The sequence below is a fragment of the Astyanax mexicanus genome, chromosome 4 (assembly GCF_023375975.1).
Source record: "Astyanax mexicanus isolate ESR-SI-001 chromosome 4, AstMex3_surface, whole genome shotgun sequence".
In the NCBI taxonomy this organism is placed as follows: Eukaryota; Metazoa; Chordata; class Actinopteri; order Characiformes; family Acestrorhamphidae; genus Astyanax; species Astyanax mexicanus.
Window position 1 is genome coordinate 26,139,914 of NC_064411.1, and position 19,883 is coordinate 26,159,796.

The 19,883-nt window shown below is 37.2% G+C and overlaps 2 protein-coding genes across 11 annotated transcripts in view; both read right to left on the reverse strand.

Moving 5' to 3' along the window:
- Positions 1-19,883, reverse strand: part of LOC103041110 (zinc finger protein 239) — a 217,613-nt gene that overhangs the window by 82,050 nt on the left and 115,680 nt on the right. The window lies entirely within an intron of this gene.
- gpsm2 (G protein signaling modulator 2) overlaps positions 275-19,883 on the reverse strand; it is a 30,449-nt gene continuing 10,840 nt past the window's right edge. For all 5 annotated transcript variants that reach the window (XM_022679329.2, XM_007239386.4, XM_007239384.4 and 2 more), the window contains 13 exons: positions 17,427-17,648; positions 15,742-15,877; positions 14,633-14,772; positions 13,471-13,594; positions 12,571-12,686; positions 9,272-9,427; positions 5,798-5,906; positions 5,381-5,510; positions 5,134-5,210; positions 4,593-4,772; positions 3,793-3,970; positions 3,360-3,592; positions 275-1,794 (listed from right to left, as the gene is read on the reverse strand). In XM_022679329.2, coding sequence (XP_022535050.1) covers positions 1,627-1,794; positions 3,360-3,592; positions 3,793-3,970; positions 4,593-4,772; positions 5,134-5,210; positions 5,381-5,510; positions 5,798-5,906; positions 9,272-9,427; positions 12,571-12,686; positions 13,471-13,594; positions 14,633-14,772; positions 15,742-15,877; positions 17,427-17,647 — 1,968 coding nt within the window. In that variant the 5' untranslated portion in view covers position 17,648 and the 3' untranslated portion in view covers positions 275-1,626. The remainder of the gene's footprint in view (positions 1,795-3,359; positions 3,593-3,792; positions 3,971-4,592; positions 4,773-5,133; positions 5,211-5,380; positions 5,511-5,797; positions 5,907-9,271; positions 9,428-12,570; positions 12,687-13,470; positions 13,595-14,632; positions 14,773-15,741; positions 15,878-17,426; positions 17,649-19,883) is intronic.

Consider the following 19,883-nt stretch of genomic DNA (forward strand, 5'->3'; position numbering starts at 1 on the left):
TGATAATCCTTCTTCCAGTACACGTACTGTCTGTTCTTTTGTGTCCACAGTTAGAGATTTTTCTGTTAGTTTTAGAAGCTCTGAAATTGTATTACTGTGATTATACATTTTTCAACAAAGACGGTAATAAAATATCATGCAATAAATACACATTTATATTTGTTGTGAGGTGTTGTCTTGTGAGCGCGGCTAAACACTGAACAGTGTGCTCATGGCAAGACGAGGTGAATTATGAAAGATGAAGGGGGAGGAAAAAAATAAAATACCACACTAGTTAGGTCTGTACAGTGCTCTTGTATTGAAATGTACAAATCACAATAAATTGTTAAAAATAACTGCATAACCCCACAGATTTTCTTACAAACAAACAAAAACAATAATTCTTCCCATTTTCCCCTGTGCTCAGAATCCTGACATCCAAACAAACATAATTACAAAAACAAATTTATATACACTACATTGTACCGGTTCTAACTAAAACAGCTTATGTAAAATAAATGTTATTTCCTACCGTGGCAAGTCATTCATCCTATACACATGCACTCCTCTTCATGATAAAAGAAATAAAAACATAAATACAAATAAAACTTAACACACACAATCCATTGCTACTGTCTTAAACATTCATGCTAAATAAGCTAAAAAAATGTGCTTAATATTCTTTTTTTACAAGGTAAAAATACAATGCCATTACTCGCAACTGGCATTATATTCCAAACGCAACTATATTCCAAAATAACACTTCATTAAAATATGAAGTAAATGCATTTCCAGAATTCCAGGAGCTAAAACTCCAGTCCTAAGTACTGTTGGGGATAAATATAAAACATTGCAGAACTGAAATCCAGTCTTGGGCAGTAGTGGATTATATATATTTTTTTGCTTAAGGGCTGCAAAAAAGAGAGTGGTGTAAAAAAACTGGGAAATACTGTTTGCATCACTTGTAAATTAATACATAGTTCTTCAGGAATCTGGCTCTCTTTGCCTGGAATTGCCCAACCCTGGTCTAGCATGTTTACAGGTCCCTAAAAACCTTAATTACCTGGATCAGGTGTGTGAGATTAGGTAGGAAGGTGCAGGGTTTTAGATTGGGAATAAGGAGCCCTGCCCAACACTGTTAGTTCCTTGATTAAAGAGCAGATCTTTTGAAAAGAACTAAAACAGAGAGAAGCTGTATTTGCTGTACTAGTTAAGCCTAACTCACATTAAACTCATGAAAAAACTCCTGAGTTGAGTCACTAGTGTTGAGAGTGAGGAGGGAACAAAGATGTGCGTTGCAGAAGCACTCCAGAACCAAGACTGGGTAACTCTGGACCAGAGTAGAGCTCAGTAGATTATGTATACTAAACCTGCAGATGTGTTTTTTTTTTGACTGTTCAGTGCATGGAGTATATTTAAACACACTGTGTGTCAGAAACCAGTAGTGTGAAGATACAGAATGTTAGATTGATCATTATTAACATTTTGTTTAATGACATACCTCCCTGAAACCTTACTCCTCCATTATACTGATAGCTGCCATCTTGAGCACCGAATTAATTCTGATTCAGACTCTTGGGTGGTTCCTGGTGTCTGACTTATACACATTATATATACAGATAGACTGACTATAGATTGTACACAGATTTATTTGCACAGTGCTCGTGCTGCGTGTGTGGACGGTAACGTGACTCTCTGCTCGTCCATTCTCTTGGCCTGAGAGCGGAGGATGAGGCTGAAGAAGTCCTCATCCGGGACAGTGGGGCCGCGGGCTGGCGCAGGAGGGGCACACCTCTGATCGTTTAAACGAGAGCCCTGATAGAGGAAGAGAGGAACAGAGAGGAAAGAGAGAGTTACGCAAACTCTGTCAAAACACAGCATTAGGTCACTTTACATTTAGGCCTAAAGCTCCAACACTCTGTTACTTTCAGTTACACCAGCATAAAAAACCCAAACAGACCATAAAGCCTAACACAGACCAGCGACACCAGGCCTTCTCTACAACTCATCACTGTATAAATGGTGAGGACTGGGTCGCTGTGGTCTCTGGGTTTTGTTAGTCCGTGTGAGGCTGCAGGTTTAAACTGCACTGTTCACACATCCACACATGATGTGTGATCACCAGCATACAAACATTATGCAGAAAGGTGAGAATTTTCACAGGTAACCCAAACCACACCAGTCATAACGCTGTCACTTTAGTAAAACAAAAGTATGAGCAGGCCCTTCATCTCTTTAAACCTTACATGCATAAAAATCCTTCTGAACCCCATGAGCATTTTACTGCATCTCATTTTTAACATCAGTTTAACTGACCCTAAAATAGATCCATGTGAGACACACACCACAAAAAAATAATAATAAATAAACAAATACACTAAACTCCTAAAATACTTCACCATCCTGCCTGAAAATTCATTTGCAGGTGATGATAATTTTTTTAAATCAAGTAAAATTACTTTACTTGATGCCTACTCACACAGAAAGTGGACTGCAGCATCAAACGTATGTAACCCACCATGGCAAAACACAGCGAATGAAACTGTGGTCAGCAAAAATTAAGACGGCCATGTCCATATATATTATACAATAAGCCAGTTATGGAATTTTAGGTAATGGCTTTAATAAAGTGCAGCTTTACAGGCTTTCAATGGAAGACGACGTAAAATATTATTTCAGTTAATTCTAAAGAGTTTCTATTGAACCATTCATCCAGAAATTTAGGCACATTAGTGCATTTCCCCCCAGTATTTAAGTCAGCAACAATACAGTTTTATATGAACAAAGTATTATGAATTAAACTGAAACAGAGTGTGTTCCCCGCTGACTGATAAACAATGTTAGGCAAGCATTCAAGCAGCAGACATGACCCGCTCTGGCCAGCAGGTGTCACACTTCACTCTCCTTCACATCCTTTATAACGTTATTCGAGAGCTCAGAGTACGTAGAGATACCTCAAAAGACTCTACCAACTTATTTTCAACCAGATATTTGTTAGTGACAGAGCACAGGACAGGGCCAGGTGATAGAAGAGGGTGGAGTTATACATCAGCAACTTGAATGCTTGTCTATCAATCTTTATCTATATTCTTTTCTTTTCCTACTGCATGTTTCTGCTATAAATCAGTGCAAACCATACAATATGTATTACTATTTTACATTACACTTCATTTGGCAGACGCTTTTGTCTAAAGCGACTTGCAATAGTGAAGTACTATTTTATTTGTATGTGAAACAGTTTCTCATGCAAGATATTGCATCAATTCTCATATGTTTTTGCACTTTACGTTTGCACTTTATTCTATCTATTGTATTACATGTTGTATAGTGTGAACAGTAGAACAATCCAATCAATTATGTAAGAGTTGATATGGGATTACCTGGCACTTCACCAGCATGTCGAAGAACTGCTCATCCGGTTCTGAAGCGTCCTCATTGGCCATTAGCTGGTTGAGGACGGCCTGTCTGTTGCTGCAGCTTTGGCTGGATTGGAGGCTCCGCAGTCCAGGTAAACTCCCCACGGCTCTCTGGTCTTCTAACCTTCGGCCCTGAGCATTCGCCAGAGCCCCGAAAAACGCCTCCTGCCCAGGCGACACTGCAGACTCAGAGTAAGCTGGTGGGGGAATGAGCAAAGAGGAGATATAAAACGTCTAAGGTTTTCTTTGGCTGTATTTGGCAACATTTTTTTGGAAACATCTGCAATCATTGACACAAAGCCTTGCGATAAGAAGTTATAATGTACGAGCAGGGTAACTTTCCACCTCACTCTTTAAATCGCTCTAAATTTACTGTAACAATTCTCTTGGCACTTACATTTCTTCATGCTTGTTGGAGGACTGGAAGAAGCAGAAGAGGAGGAGCTAGAGACGGCACTGGCCTGGCGACCCCGCCCCGTCTGAATAGAGCAGCGCTGATCATCCATCCTGTTGCCCTGGAAACGGCTCAGCAGGTCAAAGAAGCCCTCATCACCCAGCATATCTACACTGGCACGCTGCAGAGGGTCAAAGGTCAAAAAAGTCACATATCCAGCTCACCCATATACATGAACATGCGATAAATGTGAAACAAGAATTTAATAACAAAGAATTCCTGTTCAAAGAAGCACAACAGCATGAAGATGGTTAACATTATTTGAAAATGCAAATTCAAGCTTTTGTAACAAACAGTCCAAAAGGCCTCATTTTTTAAAAACTCCAATACATTCCTTAATATCTAAAGTCTATTTTTTTTATTACACTATAATTAACATATCACAATTTTCTCCATTATATCTGACACATTATATTGTAATAAATATGTAAATAAATAAAGTTCTCATGACAGGTCAATTGACATTTAACTTAAAATGTAAAATAATGATGCTCTTGCGCAGAGGTAATTATACAACAAATAGGCAATCATGTTTTGAAACGTAGACATAATGTTGGAAAACTTGCTCAAAAAGTTAGAAGTCTTGAGGATTTGTTGTGTGGGTATCAAACCTTAGTCTGTCACAGGAAACTAATGTTTTCAAATAGACAACACCAAACACTGATCTGTAATATTAGCATCAGTCTTTATAGAAATTCTACAGCGCTGAACACAGTTCTCACACTCTTTACAGACGCACTTACTTTTTGTGCAGGCTGGTTCTGAGGGGTCTCCTGTGTGTTGCTGGTGTCCTGCAGAACTTTTGTGGAGCCGTTTTTTCCCTTCTTACCCCGCAGACGGTTTACGAAGAACAGTTTAGAAGAGGACTTCGTCAGTGTGGGCTTCGACTGCTTACACAGAACTTCACTGCCCCACTTCTGACCCTGCACACGGGGGAAACAATACAAAACTGTGTGTAAACACTGCTGCACCTTAATTAGTTATATGCATGTCTGCTGGACGGTTTAAAAAGGTTAGTTCAAATTTTTTTAAATTGTAGTTTTGTTTTCTTTTTCTTTAAAAAGTAAAGCAAATTTGTGTAAAACTATGCAATGTTAAAATGATAAGTAACGCACCAAGATTCCATTTACTAGCTATAATAAGTGTTTGGAACATTGTTTTAAATTTGTTTTTAATTGTTATTTTTAATTGTTTTAATGTTCTTCTGAGTAGGCTTATTCCCTGTCCAGAAAATTAAACGAAATGGAGGTTTAAACTAGTGTTAGAGGGTGTGTATTTTCTTACGTTTAGCTTGTCTGGTGTAAGTTTCATCAGCTCCAGGTTCTCCATGCTATGCCGTCTGCCTGTCCTGGGTCTTGCTCCTGGGAAAATAAACAACACATTTTACTTAAATAATTAAAATAAATATGTAAGTCATGTTACTTTACACATAAAAAGGATGAAACATTTTATTGCATATTTTGTCTGGTCTAAGACAACACAATACAACATTATGCTCTAACTCTATGTTAGAAAACAGTATGGCATTTACCGTGCAGATTATAGTCAATTTCTTTGTTCTCTGATAAGACAGAGTTGTTGGTGCTGTAGCTGAGGCCGAGGACCATCTGGAGGTCAGACACGTTCATACGGGCAGTGAGCTCACCGCTGCGGTCTCCAGTCTACATACATACACAAACAGTGTAATTCATTGCATGACGTACAGTTTAATTTTAAAAAGTTATTCAATAATGATGAGTGATATCAACTACTAAATTTCTACTGTGAAAATAAACCATATGAGGATTTAAAAATAAATATTTTATCATATACGGCCAACCGAGAATGTGTGTCTCTCACAAGCAGCATCACATTAACATATACATTACTTAAAGAGTTAAGGTAATCTCTCTCATCATCCTACAATTTAAGCCGCCCTAGAAAACTAAATGGAATTGAAGTTGTGTACCTCTTTAGAAATTTCCAGATGTCTCTCTGCGAACTGCATGGCCTGATCGTGATTCCCCAGCGCTGTGTGAGCATTACCTAAACTCCAGCAAGCACGGCCTTCACCAATCCTAAAAAAAAAAACAAAAAAACAAATACATATATATATATATTTTATTTATTATGTATGTATATAAAATAAATACTTTATTTAAAGGTACACTAGATTAGACAACTTAGTTTTTTTAGATTATCAATCATTTTTAAAGAAGTAAAATTACAGCTTCAAAATCAATGCACCACTCCCTTCTGGTGGAACAGGCAGAATAGCATCCCTATAATGCTTGATCTGGGTTCCACTGAGCCGAAACTAGACTATATAACTGCTGAAATGCCAAGAGTGTTTAACGCTCGTGAGAACTGGAAACTGCTTTATGGCACTGTAGTTCTAACAGTACTACAAGGACTACAAAGATTGGGCATTAGAGAAGTGAATACAGAAAAGAGAGTGTTTTGCAGTATTCTAGTCATGTTTATTTTTCCGTATCACTTGCAGACATTTGAAAGAGTACATTTTTGTTTTTTTTGTTTAGGGTAGGTTTGTAACTAAGTTGTTTATTTGTAGCCTTGCCAGTACCTAGACTTAGCTGTTCAACCATTTTTTTTTTTTTACTTTGTTGTGTAAAGGAATTTCCTTTTCACAGCAAGGTACTTCATTCGTTTTTGCTGTTTGAGCCAGAGAATAATTGTTAGGGCACTGAACGCCTTCATTGCAGTGGTAATGGGGCGGGAGTTGAGTAGGATCTTGCTTCTGAGGAAGGGGATCTGAGTTTGAGTAGGATCTTGCTTCTGAGGAAGGGGATCTGAGTTTGAGTAGGATCTTGCTTCTGAGGAAGGGGATCTGAGTTTGAGTAGGATCTTGCTTCTGAGGAAGGGGATCTGAGTTTGAGTAGGATCTTGCTTCTGAGGAAGGGGATCTGAGTTCATACAGTCTTTTCACATTTGAGGATGTGGTTTGGCTGTTTGGATTTTTAGTTTGTCAATCTCAACATTGCAGTGGTGATGTGGTAGGATTTTCAGTTAGGTTGTGATATTTGGACTAGTGTTTTTGTTTGTTTTTAGATGTACATGTTGAGTTCCTAGTTTGTATATTTGTGTTGTGCTAATTTTCTCTGGAGATTTTTGTTTGATTTCTAAGCTCATTGATTTGAATGTTAATATGCAAGTGATTTAATTTTCATTGTTTTCATTGTTTCATTGTCTGTTTTTAAGATGTTTCTTTGGAAATCATCATAGGTTCTTTCATAAACTTGGACATTTATTATTTGTCTAATTTCTTTGTGCCAAAGCCTCCTTGTGGTTTGTTTCTGCACTGATTATTGAAAACTCAATGCTATTACCAAACCAGATTCTTTTTCTCTGCTTTGTATGGAGGATTGTGTTGCCACAAGATTCATTGTGTGGCTAAAGTTTGTTTTTGTCAGCCCAGACAGTTTTCTGCAGTACACAGTAACGTCCTTTGGGCTTCGAAATGCTCCAGCCACGTTCCAACGGCGAGTCAGGTGCTGATGGGGGTTTCAGATTTTGAGGTATGTCTGGATGATATTGTCCTTCATTCATCAAGCTGGGAGGATCATCTGAAGACACTTCTCATTGTGTTTGATAGACAGCATCAAGCCTCTCTGACCCTAAACCTGGTGCAGGCCATTTGGGATTTTCCTGTGCCATGCACCATGCAAGACCTTGAAAGGGTCTTTGGTGTACTAACATGGCTTTTGCAGAAACTTTTCTGATTTTTATTCTCTGACAAATGACTTCGATCCTTCTATGAATTTGTGGTCCATGTCCTGTCAAATTGCATTCAACTCTAAAAATGTTTCTGTAATGTTCCTGTGCTTTCTGCTCCAGATTTCTCATGTCCTTTTGAAGTTAAAGTGGATGCCGGTGTGACTGGAGCTGGTGCTGTCCTTCTACATTTGTGCAGTATTGATCATCCAGTCTGCTATTCAAGAAAAATTCTCCGGCATTACGAGATGGACGTTAATGTAGAATCACATAGTATGTTGATTTTGGTGGTGGGGGTGTTACGTCCCTTTAGTTTTGGAGATCTGTTTCTCTTTCTGTTCTCAGGTCGGCTGCTTTGGTGATTGGCTGCTCTGTTGGCAATTAGCTGTTTGTTGCCCCGCCCATGCTCGCATTCTATTGGCTGGATCTACTGGCGGGAGATTTGAAAAACCTCTTTGTCTGAGAGTCCAGGGAGCTGCACCTTTTTCCTTGTCTGAGCCGACATGTGCTGCTCCAGTGAAGGCCCACCAGCACAGACCAACCCTGTTTGTATTGTTTTGTTTGTTTGCTTATTGTTATGTTAAGTTTTTAGGATTCGTAGGGGTGACCTGCCCTTTTTTGTTAATACCTTTTGTCTCTGTTTTTTGAAGAGAGTAGGCAGGGTAGTTTGTTTGTATTTTATTTTCTTTTTTACAGGGTAAGTTAAATGTTTTCATTCTGTTTAGATGATTTTGTTTGTTGTTTTGGCCTGGGGTCACCCTGAAGTTATTGAATCCTGTCTTTTTGTGTCCCTTAAGTTTTGAAGCTGCAAAATGGTCAAATGTGTAATTTAAGAGCAAAATAAAATTTAACTTAATTATTTTGAGTTGTTTTTGCTTGGTCTGATGCTGAGTGGGCACTCACTTGAAACCTTTATTGCGTCCTACCCCTAGGGGACGTAATAAGAGTTTAGTTCAATTACGGACAAATTAGCTATGGAAGTAAGGAAGAAGAGAACTGAGAGTAACAGAGCTAGAGACTACACGAGAATAATTATTAATATAGGTTTAGGGTTGCATGAGCTATGAAAGTATAAAAGCTGCTACCAAACAGACACAGAGCTGGCCAGCTTATGGTTGGAATAAGTAAATGTCTTATATTGTTGCACTGATGTTTTGCCGAGTTATATAATCTAGTATAGTTTGCCTACCAAGTCAAATTTACTGCATCGTGTTTAGTCGAGGCTTTGTTCACTACAGCATATTGTGATTATATACGATGGTTATAATGGGATACATGCTTCAATCTCTAAATAAAATATATATATTTTTAGGGGGCTGGTATGAGCTTTGGATTTTAACTGATACTGAGTTCAGTTTGTTTGCGCTGAGACTAACAGTGCTACTGTGTAAACACATGCTGTTTTATCATAATTGCAGACACTAAAGAAATATATTTTCGCCATAATGTGAATCTGGCAGTTGTTCTTTATCTAGTTGTTCATCTATGACGGTAAAAAAAAATATATGTTACAAATCAAAAGTGACTCACCCATAAACACTTACAACCATAACCTAATGAGATTGTTTGGTCGAAACAAATGTAATAAACCATATGAAAATTTTTGGGAGGATTTGATTGGATTCAGTGATTAAAGCAATACAAAATTCCACAGTTCAAAGCTGGAGTATAGTAGAACAGTGTATATATAGAGACTTTTATAACTGTGTACCTGTCGTTGAGGTCCTGAGCAATAATGAGATGTTTGAGGTGATAGTCGATAGCCCTTTCATAGTCCTGCAGTAATGTATAGGTGTTGCCCAGACTGTAGCAAGTCTGAGCCTCCACTGCCCGATCCTTTAGCTGCCTCGCCAACTGCAGAGCTCTCCTGATAATAGACAAAATACACACATAAAACACATATAACCATACAAACACACAGCATAAAGGACACTCACAGCAGGTGTGTTTTGATAGGACTAGACCCAAGTGACTGGGTTATTTATACTGGGTCCCTCCGGCTTCCAATCCAGATTTCACATACCATGGATAATAATTTGACAAATTATTCATACTGAAGTGTGTATGTGTATGTGAGGGGATTAGCTAGAGTGGCTCTGGCGCTTTGACCATGTTGTTAAACCCTCATTTTCCACACTGGCATAAGGCCTCCTGTCTGCAGTAATAAACCTCTCAGTATTTGTGATAATAGCTTCATTTCGCTCTAAATTCTGCAGTAAAGAGCTGGATAAATGCTGTGGTAAAAAGCTTTTATTGGCTTTGGCTGCCCGAATTGATTTCTGAAAAAAATAGGGTGATGTCTCTGTAAACGTGGAGTCATGTTAGATGTACAGCTATGATTTAAACATAGCCAGAGGCAGAGTTCTTCTTTGACTCTTGCAGTCATTAAGCTGCTAACTGCTGGCCCTATGGGAATAAGTAATAATCCACCTGAATTAACTGTGATTAACCACATTTGGAAACCTGAGCTAAATTTCACCAGCCACACCCAGGCCTGATTACTGCCAGACCTGTACAATCAAGAGATCACTTGACCTGGACAACTTGCTGTAACTGATGGAAAAACATTCTGAAGAAGAATGTTTGGCAATCAGTTCATGCCTCAAGCGTACTTGGGTTCTGCAGCATGACAATGATTCCAAATCACACCAGAAAGTCCACCTCTGAAGGTTTTAGCGTGGCCTAGACAAAGTCCAGATTAAATATTAAATCCATTTAAGATGCTGTGGCATGATCTTAAACGGGCCGTTCATGCCTCCTGGTCTCAGCCATAATGGATGGGTCTTCCAGCATGACAATGACCCACAACAACAAAAGCACATCTTTTACAGCCCTGTTTTCCTTAAAACACCTCACATCTTTCCTCATCTGAGTTAATTAGTGTTACTTCTAACACTGATCTCATCATATCAACACCTGTTTTGGTAAATCAAGTCTTACTGATGTTAGATCAGGTGAGCTGCTGATGGAACTGAACATGCACATGCTGGCTGAGGGCATCCAGGAAAAATGTGGAACTAAACTTTGTTCTACAGCTTGGCTCAGGTTACATTTTACTGTATTTATGTTTATTTGCATTTGTTTAAATCATATGTGGTGCTTCTTTTAGGCAAAAACACTCGTATTGCTAAGATAAAAGAATTAGTGGAATTTGCTTAGGTGCCTAAAACTTTTGCACAGTACTGTACATCCAGGGTAACAAAAGACACTTATGAAGAAGCACATTGGGCCAGTTGTTCAGAGGTAATCTGATCGGATTTTGGTTATCGGATTGGATCAAATCTGGAAAACGGGTTGTTCAAAAGGGAAAGAAGCATTCTGAAATCGGATCAGATCACGTAATCCAATCCTAGTTTGTAAATGGATCAAACCTTCAGTTTCTGTTGTTCAAAACTTTTCAGTAGGATTTGGATAACTTTGATCCAAAAAAACAGGATTACCCTGATCCCAAAAAGGGGTAGGATTTCAAGGGGGATTTCAGGAAGTAAATGTGGTAAAACTTTAAAATCAAAGTTTTAAAGTAAAAAAAAATACATTTGTACAACTTAGTGTATATACATTTACTTCTATTTTGCACTTGACCTGTTTAACCGTTACAGTAATAAAGTAGACATTGGCTACCAATTAAGCCTTTTACTATAGTAACGTAAAAATAAAAACAATCTTGACCCCATTAAATAAACCCCCCAAAAGATTTCAATAACAAACAAAAATAATATATTCATTTTTTCATCTACGTCACTGTCATTCATCACTGTATATTAATGTCAAAGAAACATTTATCAGATATGAAGCTGTCAAAAATTATTTCGAACAATTGAAAAGAACACCAGAGTTTGTCCTGGTTCTTCAACAGGCTCAGGTGCATCATGAACATCACAGAGAGGGACATTGCGTCTGGTAGCAACATTGGGCAGGACAATACATGCAAGTGTTATGTTGCATGCTCCCTGTGGTTCGACTCGCAAATAGTTAAGGCATGCAAAGCGTCTCTGCAGAACACTCGATTGCTCGTATTGTTTTGCAATAAGCAGTATCTTGTTACTGCAAGAAAAGGAGTCATCAACCCCTGTTGGTTCTTCTATCTGTTTTTTACATAGCTGGTAATCCGGCTTACGTAATCCTGAAAACTGTGTTTCTGGATCAGGTTGATCCAATCCAATATTGCTTTGAAAAACTGTCTTAAAAGTAAGACAGATCACCTGATCCTGGATAGCAAAAAATGTGATTACCAAATCTGGATAATTTTGATCCGGATTAAATTTTTTGAACAACTGGCCCATTAAGATCCTGGAGTGGCCTAGCCAGTTTCTATACCTTAGAATATCCCATAGAAAATCTGTAGAGGAACAGAATTTGAGTTGCTAAGCGACATCCTCAAAAACCTGCAGGATTTTAAGGGAAAGAGGATTGGCCAAAATCCCACCACAATGTGAGATTTACAAACCTGGTGACCAACTACAAAAAAGGTAGTCAATTTTTACTTGAAGTTTAAATAATTATAATATATTTCACCTTATCAAATACAAATTAATTTATACCTATTAATGTTTTTGTTCTGGGATTTTTGTTGATATTCTGACTCCTTATAAAAATAAAAAAATAAATCTACTATTAAAATGAAAAAGTTTTTGTAAGAGGATAAATATCCAAAATCAGTAGGCGATAAAATATTATACAACGTTAATGTTACCTAAAAAGAAAAGAAAAGAAAAAAAAAAAATATATATATATATATATATATATATATATATACACAGTTTTTTTTGTTTAATTTTAACCCACTGAGTCGAGCATCATATCGAACTGTGAGGAGTGATCTGTATGGATCACACATTATTCATGGCCTGTTACACCCCTCAAATCATGCAGCAGTAAGGAGGCATGGTTCAGGTGTACAGGGAGACGTATCCTATTTGGGTTTATTTAAAAGGTCTACAGTTGCACAGTGTAAACATAAGCAGACTGGATTTTAACCAGTTTAATAGAATAAGTGAACTGGGAACTTACTTGTAGTGCTCAGCAGCTTTATCAAACTCCCCGAGGAAGATGTAGGCGTTTCCTAAATTACAGTAAGCCCGCCTTTCCGCGGGCCGATCACCAAACTCTTTAGCAATAAGGAGTCGCTGTAAGAAAAGAGGAAAGAATAAAACAAAACAAATAAAATGTGAGTATTCACACATATTCACTCCCATATTCCAGCTCTCAGTCCAGTAAGAATTCAGTAAGAGATATCAGTATTGACAAGTACCAGTGTCAAGTTGAGACCAGCAGATGAGAGGTCTTAGATTTCAGATTTAAATAAAAAATTAAATATGACATCAAATCTAACAAATCTAGCCAGAAAAATGACACTAAGTGAGGAGACAATGTAAGAAATAATTTTATATTATACAATTGTTGTTGTTTAATATATGTTTTGTTTGTTTATTTCATTTATATGTCTATTTAGTACTTCATTTAGTGATACCAGTTGACAGTTTTGATACCACTATTTCAATAATAATAAAGCAATTTAGGAAATCTTAAAAGACACATTGGATGAGATTTTTTTTCTATTTTTTACTGCACTGCCAAAAGTAATAACAGATTGGGACTAGGTATCAACAAGTCAAATAACGCGGGGGCAAAAAACATGATCGGGACATTCCTATTTAAATGCCCAGAAGACATTTATATTGGACATATATTGGAAGTGTGTAATCTGTTGTGTTTTTGCACTCTTTGTTACCGAGATCTGAGTGTGACCCAAAAGAGTAATCAGCCCTTAACCCTCGCCCATTTCACCCACAGCACTTTGTGGAATTAATGACTAGTCAATTTTTCTTCTACAATTGAAATTGCCAATTTTGTCAACTAATCATTGCAGCCCTATTTTACATCGATTGGGGCAAGAAGCTAAATCTTTACCTGTTGGTGGGATGAAACGGCACTGCGGAAGTTGCCGAGCAGGTAATGAGTGTTTCCCAGGTTTCCACAAGTGCGCCCCTGAGCTGCACGATCTCCAAGCTCCTTCACGATGCACAGATTTCCCCTGTAACAGTGTTGGTTTTATACTGTTAATATAAATATAGAAATTATATATTCCATTTTATTATATGATAATTATTATAATTGATCGTAATATAAATTATGGACATCCGGTGCTAATCACAATTACTCCTACAATACATTATCCAAAGAAAACTGGGTATCGCGACAGGCCTTTTTGTAGCAAACACTATTGATGCACTCTACAAGTGCTGATAGTTTAGAATCTTCGGCTCAATCCCATTTCACCCCACGGCCCTACCCCTTACCCCTGTCCCGATTCTTTTTCAGATGCACACTTCACCGAAGGAGTATGAGTATCACTGGTAAGAAACCCACAAATGTAAGTATTTCTTTATTAAAAGTGACAATTAGCACCAGATTACCATAGTTTAATGTGTACTTTCAATGTTTTTTATAGGCAAATTCTTCACAACAAGCATAAAAAAAACAACGCTAGTAGTTTGTCTCAGTAGCTAGCAAGCTAACTTTCCCGTTCCACCTTAAATGGTGCAACAGACGGCAGAGCCTGCAGCGTTTAAGGTGGAACGTAAAAATAAAATAAAAGCTAATCAAAGATAATTTCAGCTCCCCTTCACAGAGAAAATAAGTAATGGACGATAATAATTCATTTCTGCAGAATCTCCCTCTTTTTTGAAAACATACAAAGTTAACTAGTTAATCATCAGCTAGGTTACTGAACTTTAGCGCTCCTGATGACGTATCAGGTGCCTGAAGGGCTGTCCCATATCTTAGGGGGAGGATATCACCCCTTCCATTGGTTACACTCGAAAAGAAAGGGTAGGGGTAAGTGGTAGGTCCAAGGGGTGAAATGGGATTGGGCCTTTGACTCATTATTGGGTAGTAGCAGCAGCTTTCTTCAGTCAGAAACACAATTTAACACCAAAAATATTTCAGACAGGGCATCGTGACCACATTCTTTTTGTAACAACTGAGAATTGACCCAACAGTTCATGCGCACACAGACTGTGAAAAAAAAAAATAAAATAAAAATACTACACACATGCACTCCCACACTTACTCGTAGTACTCTGCAGCCTTTGCGAGTGCAGTGCTGACTTCCTCTGGGAAGTTTCCAGGTTCTGAATCGTTGGTGCAGGCATTCTTTCCTTTAGCGTGATACACATTCCCGAAGTTATACAGAGCTCTGGCCTGCCCCATCTGCCACAACAATAAATAAAACAATCAATCTGTGCATTCAGTCCAAAATACAATGACGGTAACCCTATGGTTCATGTTAAATCAGATTAACCTAAAAGGAAAAAAATAACAAAACAAAAAAAGTTAACAGTACAATATCCCATAAAATAAAAACTATTTAATAAAAAATAATGTAAGAAGAGTGATAAAAATAAATAAAATAAAATAAAACAAGTAATACAGATTTCAAAATGAAAGACATCAAACAAAAAGTTATAAACAGACACCTAATAAGAGATTACACACTAGAGTTGGCCTGTCCCAACAGCTCATGACTTTTTATTGGACAATATATTGTCCCATAAATAACTGCTATAAACTATAATAACTTTATGAATTTAAGATCAAACAGCATTTTATGCCACTGATATGTTACTATATTAGTATATTTATAATAAAAATAAAAAAATTATATCACAGGACTGGTTGTAAGTCTCATAATGGCAATGTTCTCTGTTCATGTGAAAGGCAGAACCACCTGCATATAAAAGTTTGCAAGGTGTGCCTTAAAATTAGGGGTGTACCATATCGTACACAATAATATTGCCAACATTTTTTAATATTGTGAACGACATTACACTCTGAAATATCGAGTCATATCACTCACCCCAAATCACTATTTTTTTTTTTTTTTTTACTGTTTTTAGCAAAAGAAAAATTCCCACTGTTCTAATTTCCCAGTTTACATCTACTAGAGACAGATTATATTTGTCCAGTATCATTTATTTTACTGTAATCCTTTATCATCTTTAGTAACAGATGCAAACTTTCTTCCAATGTATATCCAGTAGTGCAGAATCACAGTATTGTGATATTATTGCTACCATATCATCATATCGTATGGTAAGTTTCCATGTGATTCCCATTCCTAATTAGAAAAAAAAAAAAAAAAAAACTGTGCTTCTCTGTGTGTGTGTGTGACGTGCTGACCTTGTCTCCAGCATCTTTGCTGATGTCCAGATGCCTCTGACAGAATACCACAGCTTCGTCAAAGCGCCCTAATGCCTTCAGAGTGTTCCCCAGGTTACCGCTGGCTTTAGCCTCACCTAGCAGGTCACCCATTGTCCTGAAATGCCAAACACGAGACATTCATTTTACTCTTTCACATGTACAATACTTAATTCACTACAACTAAAGTCACATTCCCAAAACTGCAGAAAATAAATGAGTGTTGGTGTCTATAACTAAGCTACACATTAATTAAGCTGAGAGCATGTGGATGGTTTGCACACACACACAGTCTGTATAATATCCAAAAACACTAGCCATAGAACAAAATCACCTCACCCAGTCAAAGTGAAAAACAAACATGTGTATTAGCTCAGGGTTAGTGTTAAGATCTGTATACATGTTATATGGTGACAACTATGTGGTCTTAAAAGTCAAGTTACATAAACTCCTTAGGTATAGGTAGTAGAACAGGTCACACTGAAAGGGTCAGGGACCTTTAATGAAAACACTAGTAGGGGTTCCCTTCCATTAAGTTTTAACAAGTTTAGAAAATGCCCCAAAAAAACTAAAATAAAAAAAACGGGGAGGAAAAAAAGCTTTACAAATATTACAAAAAACATTTTAATGCTAGGACATGTTAGAAAACTTTAGAATAATAAAAAAGAGTGATTATAAAGGGCCGTAATTAACCGTAATATTTGTTTCAGTCTTACTGCTTAACAGAGTTAAAACGGTTAACATTAACCAACTATCCTATACTCATATCATATCCCCACACATGTTCAACTTGTTTCAAGCAAAACAAGATGCAAGTGACTGATCATTACACACAGCGTATTAATTTACTTTATTGTTGAGCCTCATCACAGTAGCCTATACTACTGTTATTTTCTGTGCATAACTGTAGTAGAAGGTAATTGTCTTTTTTCAGTTAGAATGTTAAAATTTTGCATAGCATAAAATTTGTGAAATGTTTGGGTGGAAACCTGACTATTGGCACAAGAGGTCAACTTTTCAACAAGTCAGTTCTTCAACTTGTCTTAACATGCTAAAGCAGCCTCAGGCAACTTTAAGTGTTCCACATAGGCCTGCACTATATCCCTTAAAGATACTTACTTCAGTACAGCCAACAGGAGCACAGCTAACATGTTTAGCCTTAACTCCATGCTGGAGGAACATCCACAGTTTTTAGAAGTAGAGCATTTCTCAAAAAGATGTTGGGTTTTTCACTCAATAACACAATGAAACAAATTTAATATTTAACAAAATGGAACTTCACATTAAGCCGGATATATTTTTTACCCTCTGTGTACCATAAACAGGTCTGAAACTCCACAGCTCTAATAAATAACAGAGCAGATCCACTCCTTCTGTCTACTAATGCTCTCTTTAACGTCCTACTCTGCATTTTCCTTGTCAGGCTGTTGATCAAACAGTCGAACAAAATTAGCTGTTCTGCTGCTACCTGTGTCTGGCCTGCAACCATAACAGTGGAGCTCTGCTTGTTTAGTCTGATTTCAATGTGTCTAAACAAAACAGAAAATCAAACAGGCTCCAGTTAAAATAGTTATATTATGTCGCAGTCAGTCAGACTCAACATATATTTCACTCTTAAAAACGAAGAGAGCAAGTGAGAATTCTGAGAGATATCTGTGTGTTTTTACCTGGTTAGTGTTAGGTCATGATGGTGAAACTCCAGAGCCTTGGTATAGTTGTGCAGATGGAAGTAGGCATTGCCCAGTTGGCTGTAGATGGCGCTCAGCACCTGCAAGTCCTCAGTGCCCACTTGTATGGCAGCCTCAAAAAACGACACCCCTCCACTGTAATCACCCACTTTACAGAGGCGCTCCCCTTCCAGAGCCAGCTCCAGACAAGAGGCCTCCATCCTGCAGAGGGAAGCAGAGAGATTATTTAAGCTTACACTGTACTAAAAGAAATAAATATGGCTGAAGAGCAGGTACACTTCTGAATGATCAGTTTCTCTTACATTGATTGGCCTAGCTGTTTAGCATGGAGCATTGTACTAAAATTGGACTTATCACAGAGTATATCCAGTCCTTTAATCTTTTTTAAACTTTAACCTAGCTCTTGTTTGCTTCTTATTGATGAAGGGCTTTTTTTCTAGCTATATATGATTTGAGCCCTGCCTCTTGGAGCCAGTTTCAATTGTTCTTTCTGTGCACTTCACACCATCTGTAATTAGCCATTCTTTTTGTAGGTCACTTGATGTCATCCTGCGTTTGCTGATTGACGCTCAAATAAAGTTGACAAATCTCCACACCTGAACCCTATTAAAATTTCTGGAATATAATCAAGAGGAAGATGAATGGTCACCATCCAAACCATCAAACATAGCTGGAATACTTGAATTTTTGCACCAGGAGTGGCATAAGGTCACCCAAAAGCAGCGTGTAAGACTGTTGTAGAGCATGCAAAGATGCATGAAAGCTGTGATAAACATTTATTTTTAGTTTCTGAACATGTCTTTTAAAGTTAAAACATTGTGTTGTTTCAAGATGAATAGGAACTTTTCTTTGCTTTACTTGAGGTCTGAAAGCACTGCATTTTTTTTGTTATTATATATATATATACCATTGCTCATTTACTGCAAATACATAATCTAAATGACAATATATAAATTTTATTTACACAATGTTCATTTTATTCAAACAAATCTAAAAATAATAAAACATCTAAGAAACTGATTATTATTTTCAAGTGGTTTTAATTTGTTCAGCAGCTGTATTTATACAGTGTCATTACAATGAATTATAGACCTAGTGTACTTCAAAGAAATAAGAAAATTAAATATTCCACCGGTTAAAACCTACAATTATTCCTAAATGACTGATATGTATGATATGTTCTATACTAACTGAGAAAATAACGTGGACATGTTATCGGAAATTAAGCAAACATTATGTATAAGCTCTAAAATCTCTTAACAGAAGAACTTGAGCCAGGAAGTTTTTTTTTTCGTTATTGAGGAGCAGTAATCTGTATTTTAGTCCCCGACCTTGCCCACTGCCCCGCACATTCTTGCAGTTCTATTTTCACACTACCAAGTATGGAACACAACAGGAGGTTAACATAGCATGCTGCAGCCTCAGCATCCTTCTAAAAAGACACAGACGAAGTAAACCACAAGTAAATACTGGAAATGTGTTTGATAGGTAGGAGACAGCTTAGAACCCAGAAGGACTACAAGACAGATACTGAGCTTCAGCTTAAGTTAGCTAGGTAATTTTTCACAACTACAAGAAGGGATGGCCATTTTTAACACTTGAGTCCTGCATTAATACATAATGCATAGTATGAATGCAGCTGGATTATCAAGACAGCAAAATTAAAATAGGAAAAGTGACCGATACCAGCGCTGATTAACAGCAGTTCTTATTATCATGGAGAAGTCAGGCCTTACCTGTTCATCCCCTCAGAAACAACTAGTAACAGAAAAATGACTGAAATCGCAGGTCTGACTCTATACTGACTAAATGTAGTTAAAAATGAGATCACATGTCATTGAAAAAGTTCTTGAACTCAGATTGCACTTGGCTGTTTAGGTTCCAAGTCCCCAACCTGTAAGATGTTCCCGTCTAGGCTCTCCTGCTGGGATTAAGCCTACCGCATGGTATTCTGGATAGAGATTTTTTATGAAAGAAAAATTATAGAGTATGACTATGATTAATACCTGTCTAGGAAACTGCCCGGTTGTTTCTTAAATTATTTGTAATTAGTTGAACATAAAAAAAAAACACTTCTAGCTTGTTAATGCACAGGAAAAATGCTGAAGTAAACAGAAGGCCTTCTCACCAAGACCAAGGCCACACCCGAGTGCACGACAGGATTATTATATTAAGAGGATTTCTCATAACACTATAACATATTCTTTACATAAACAGTGCTTTAATTTCAGATGTTTAAAGCCATGTGCACTTTGCAGACAATTAACTCCACACTTCGGTTAGATTACAGAGCAACCAATAATCAGTTCTCTAATATATATATATATATATATATATATATATATATATATATATATATATATATATATATATATATATATATATGTAGCACAAGACTATTCTGAAACTAGATTGTGAACACATCTTCAGGTCATT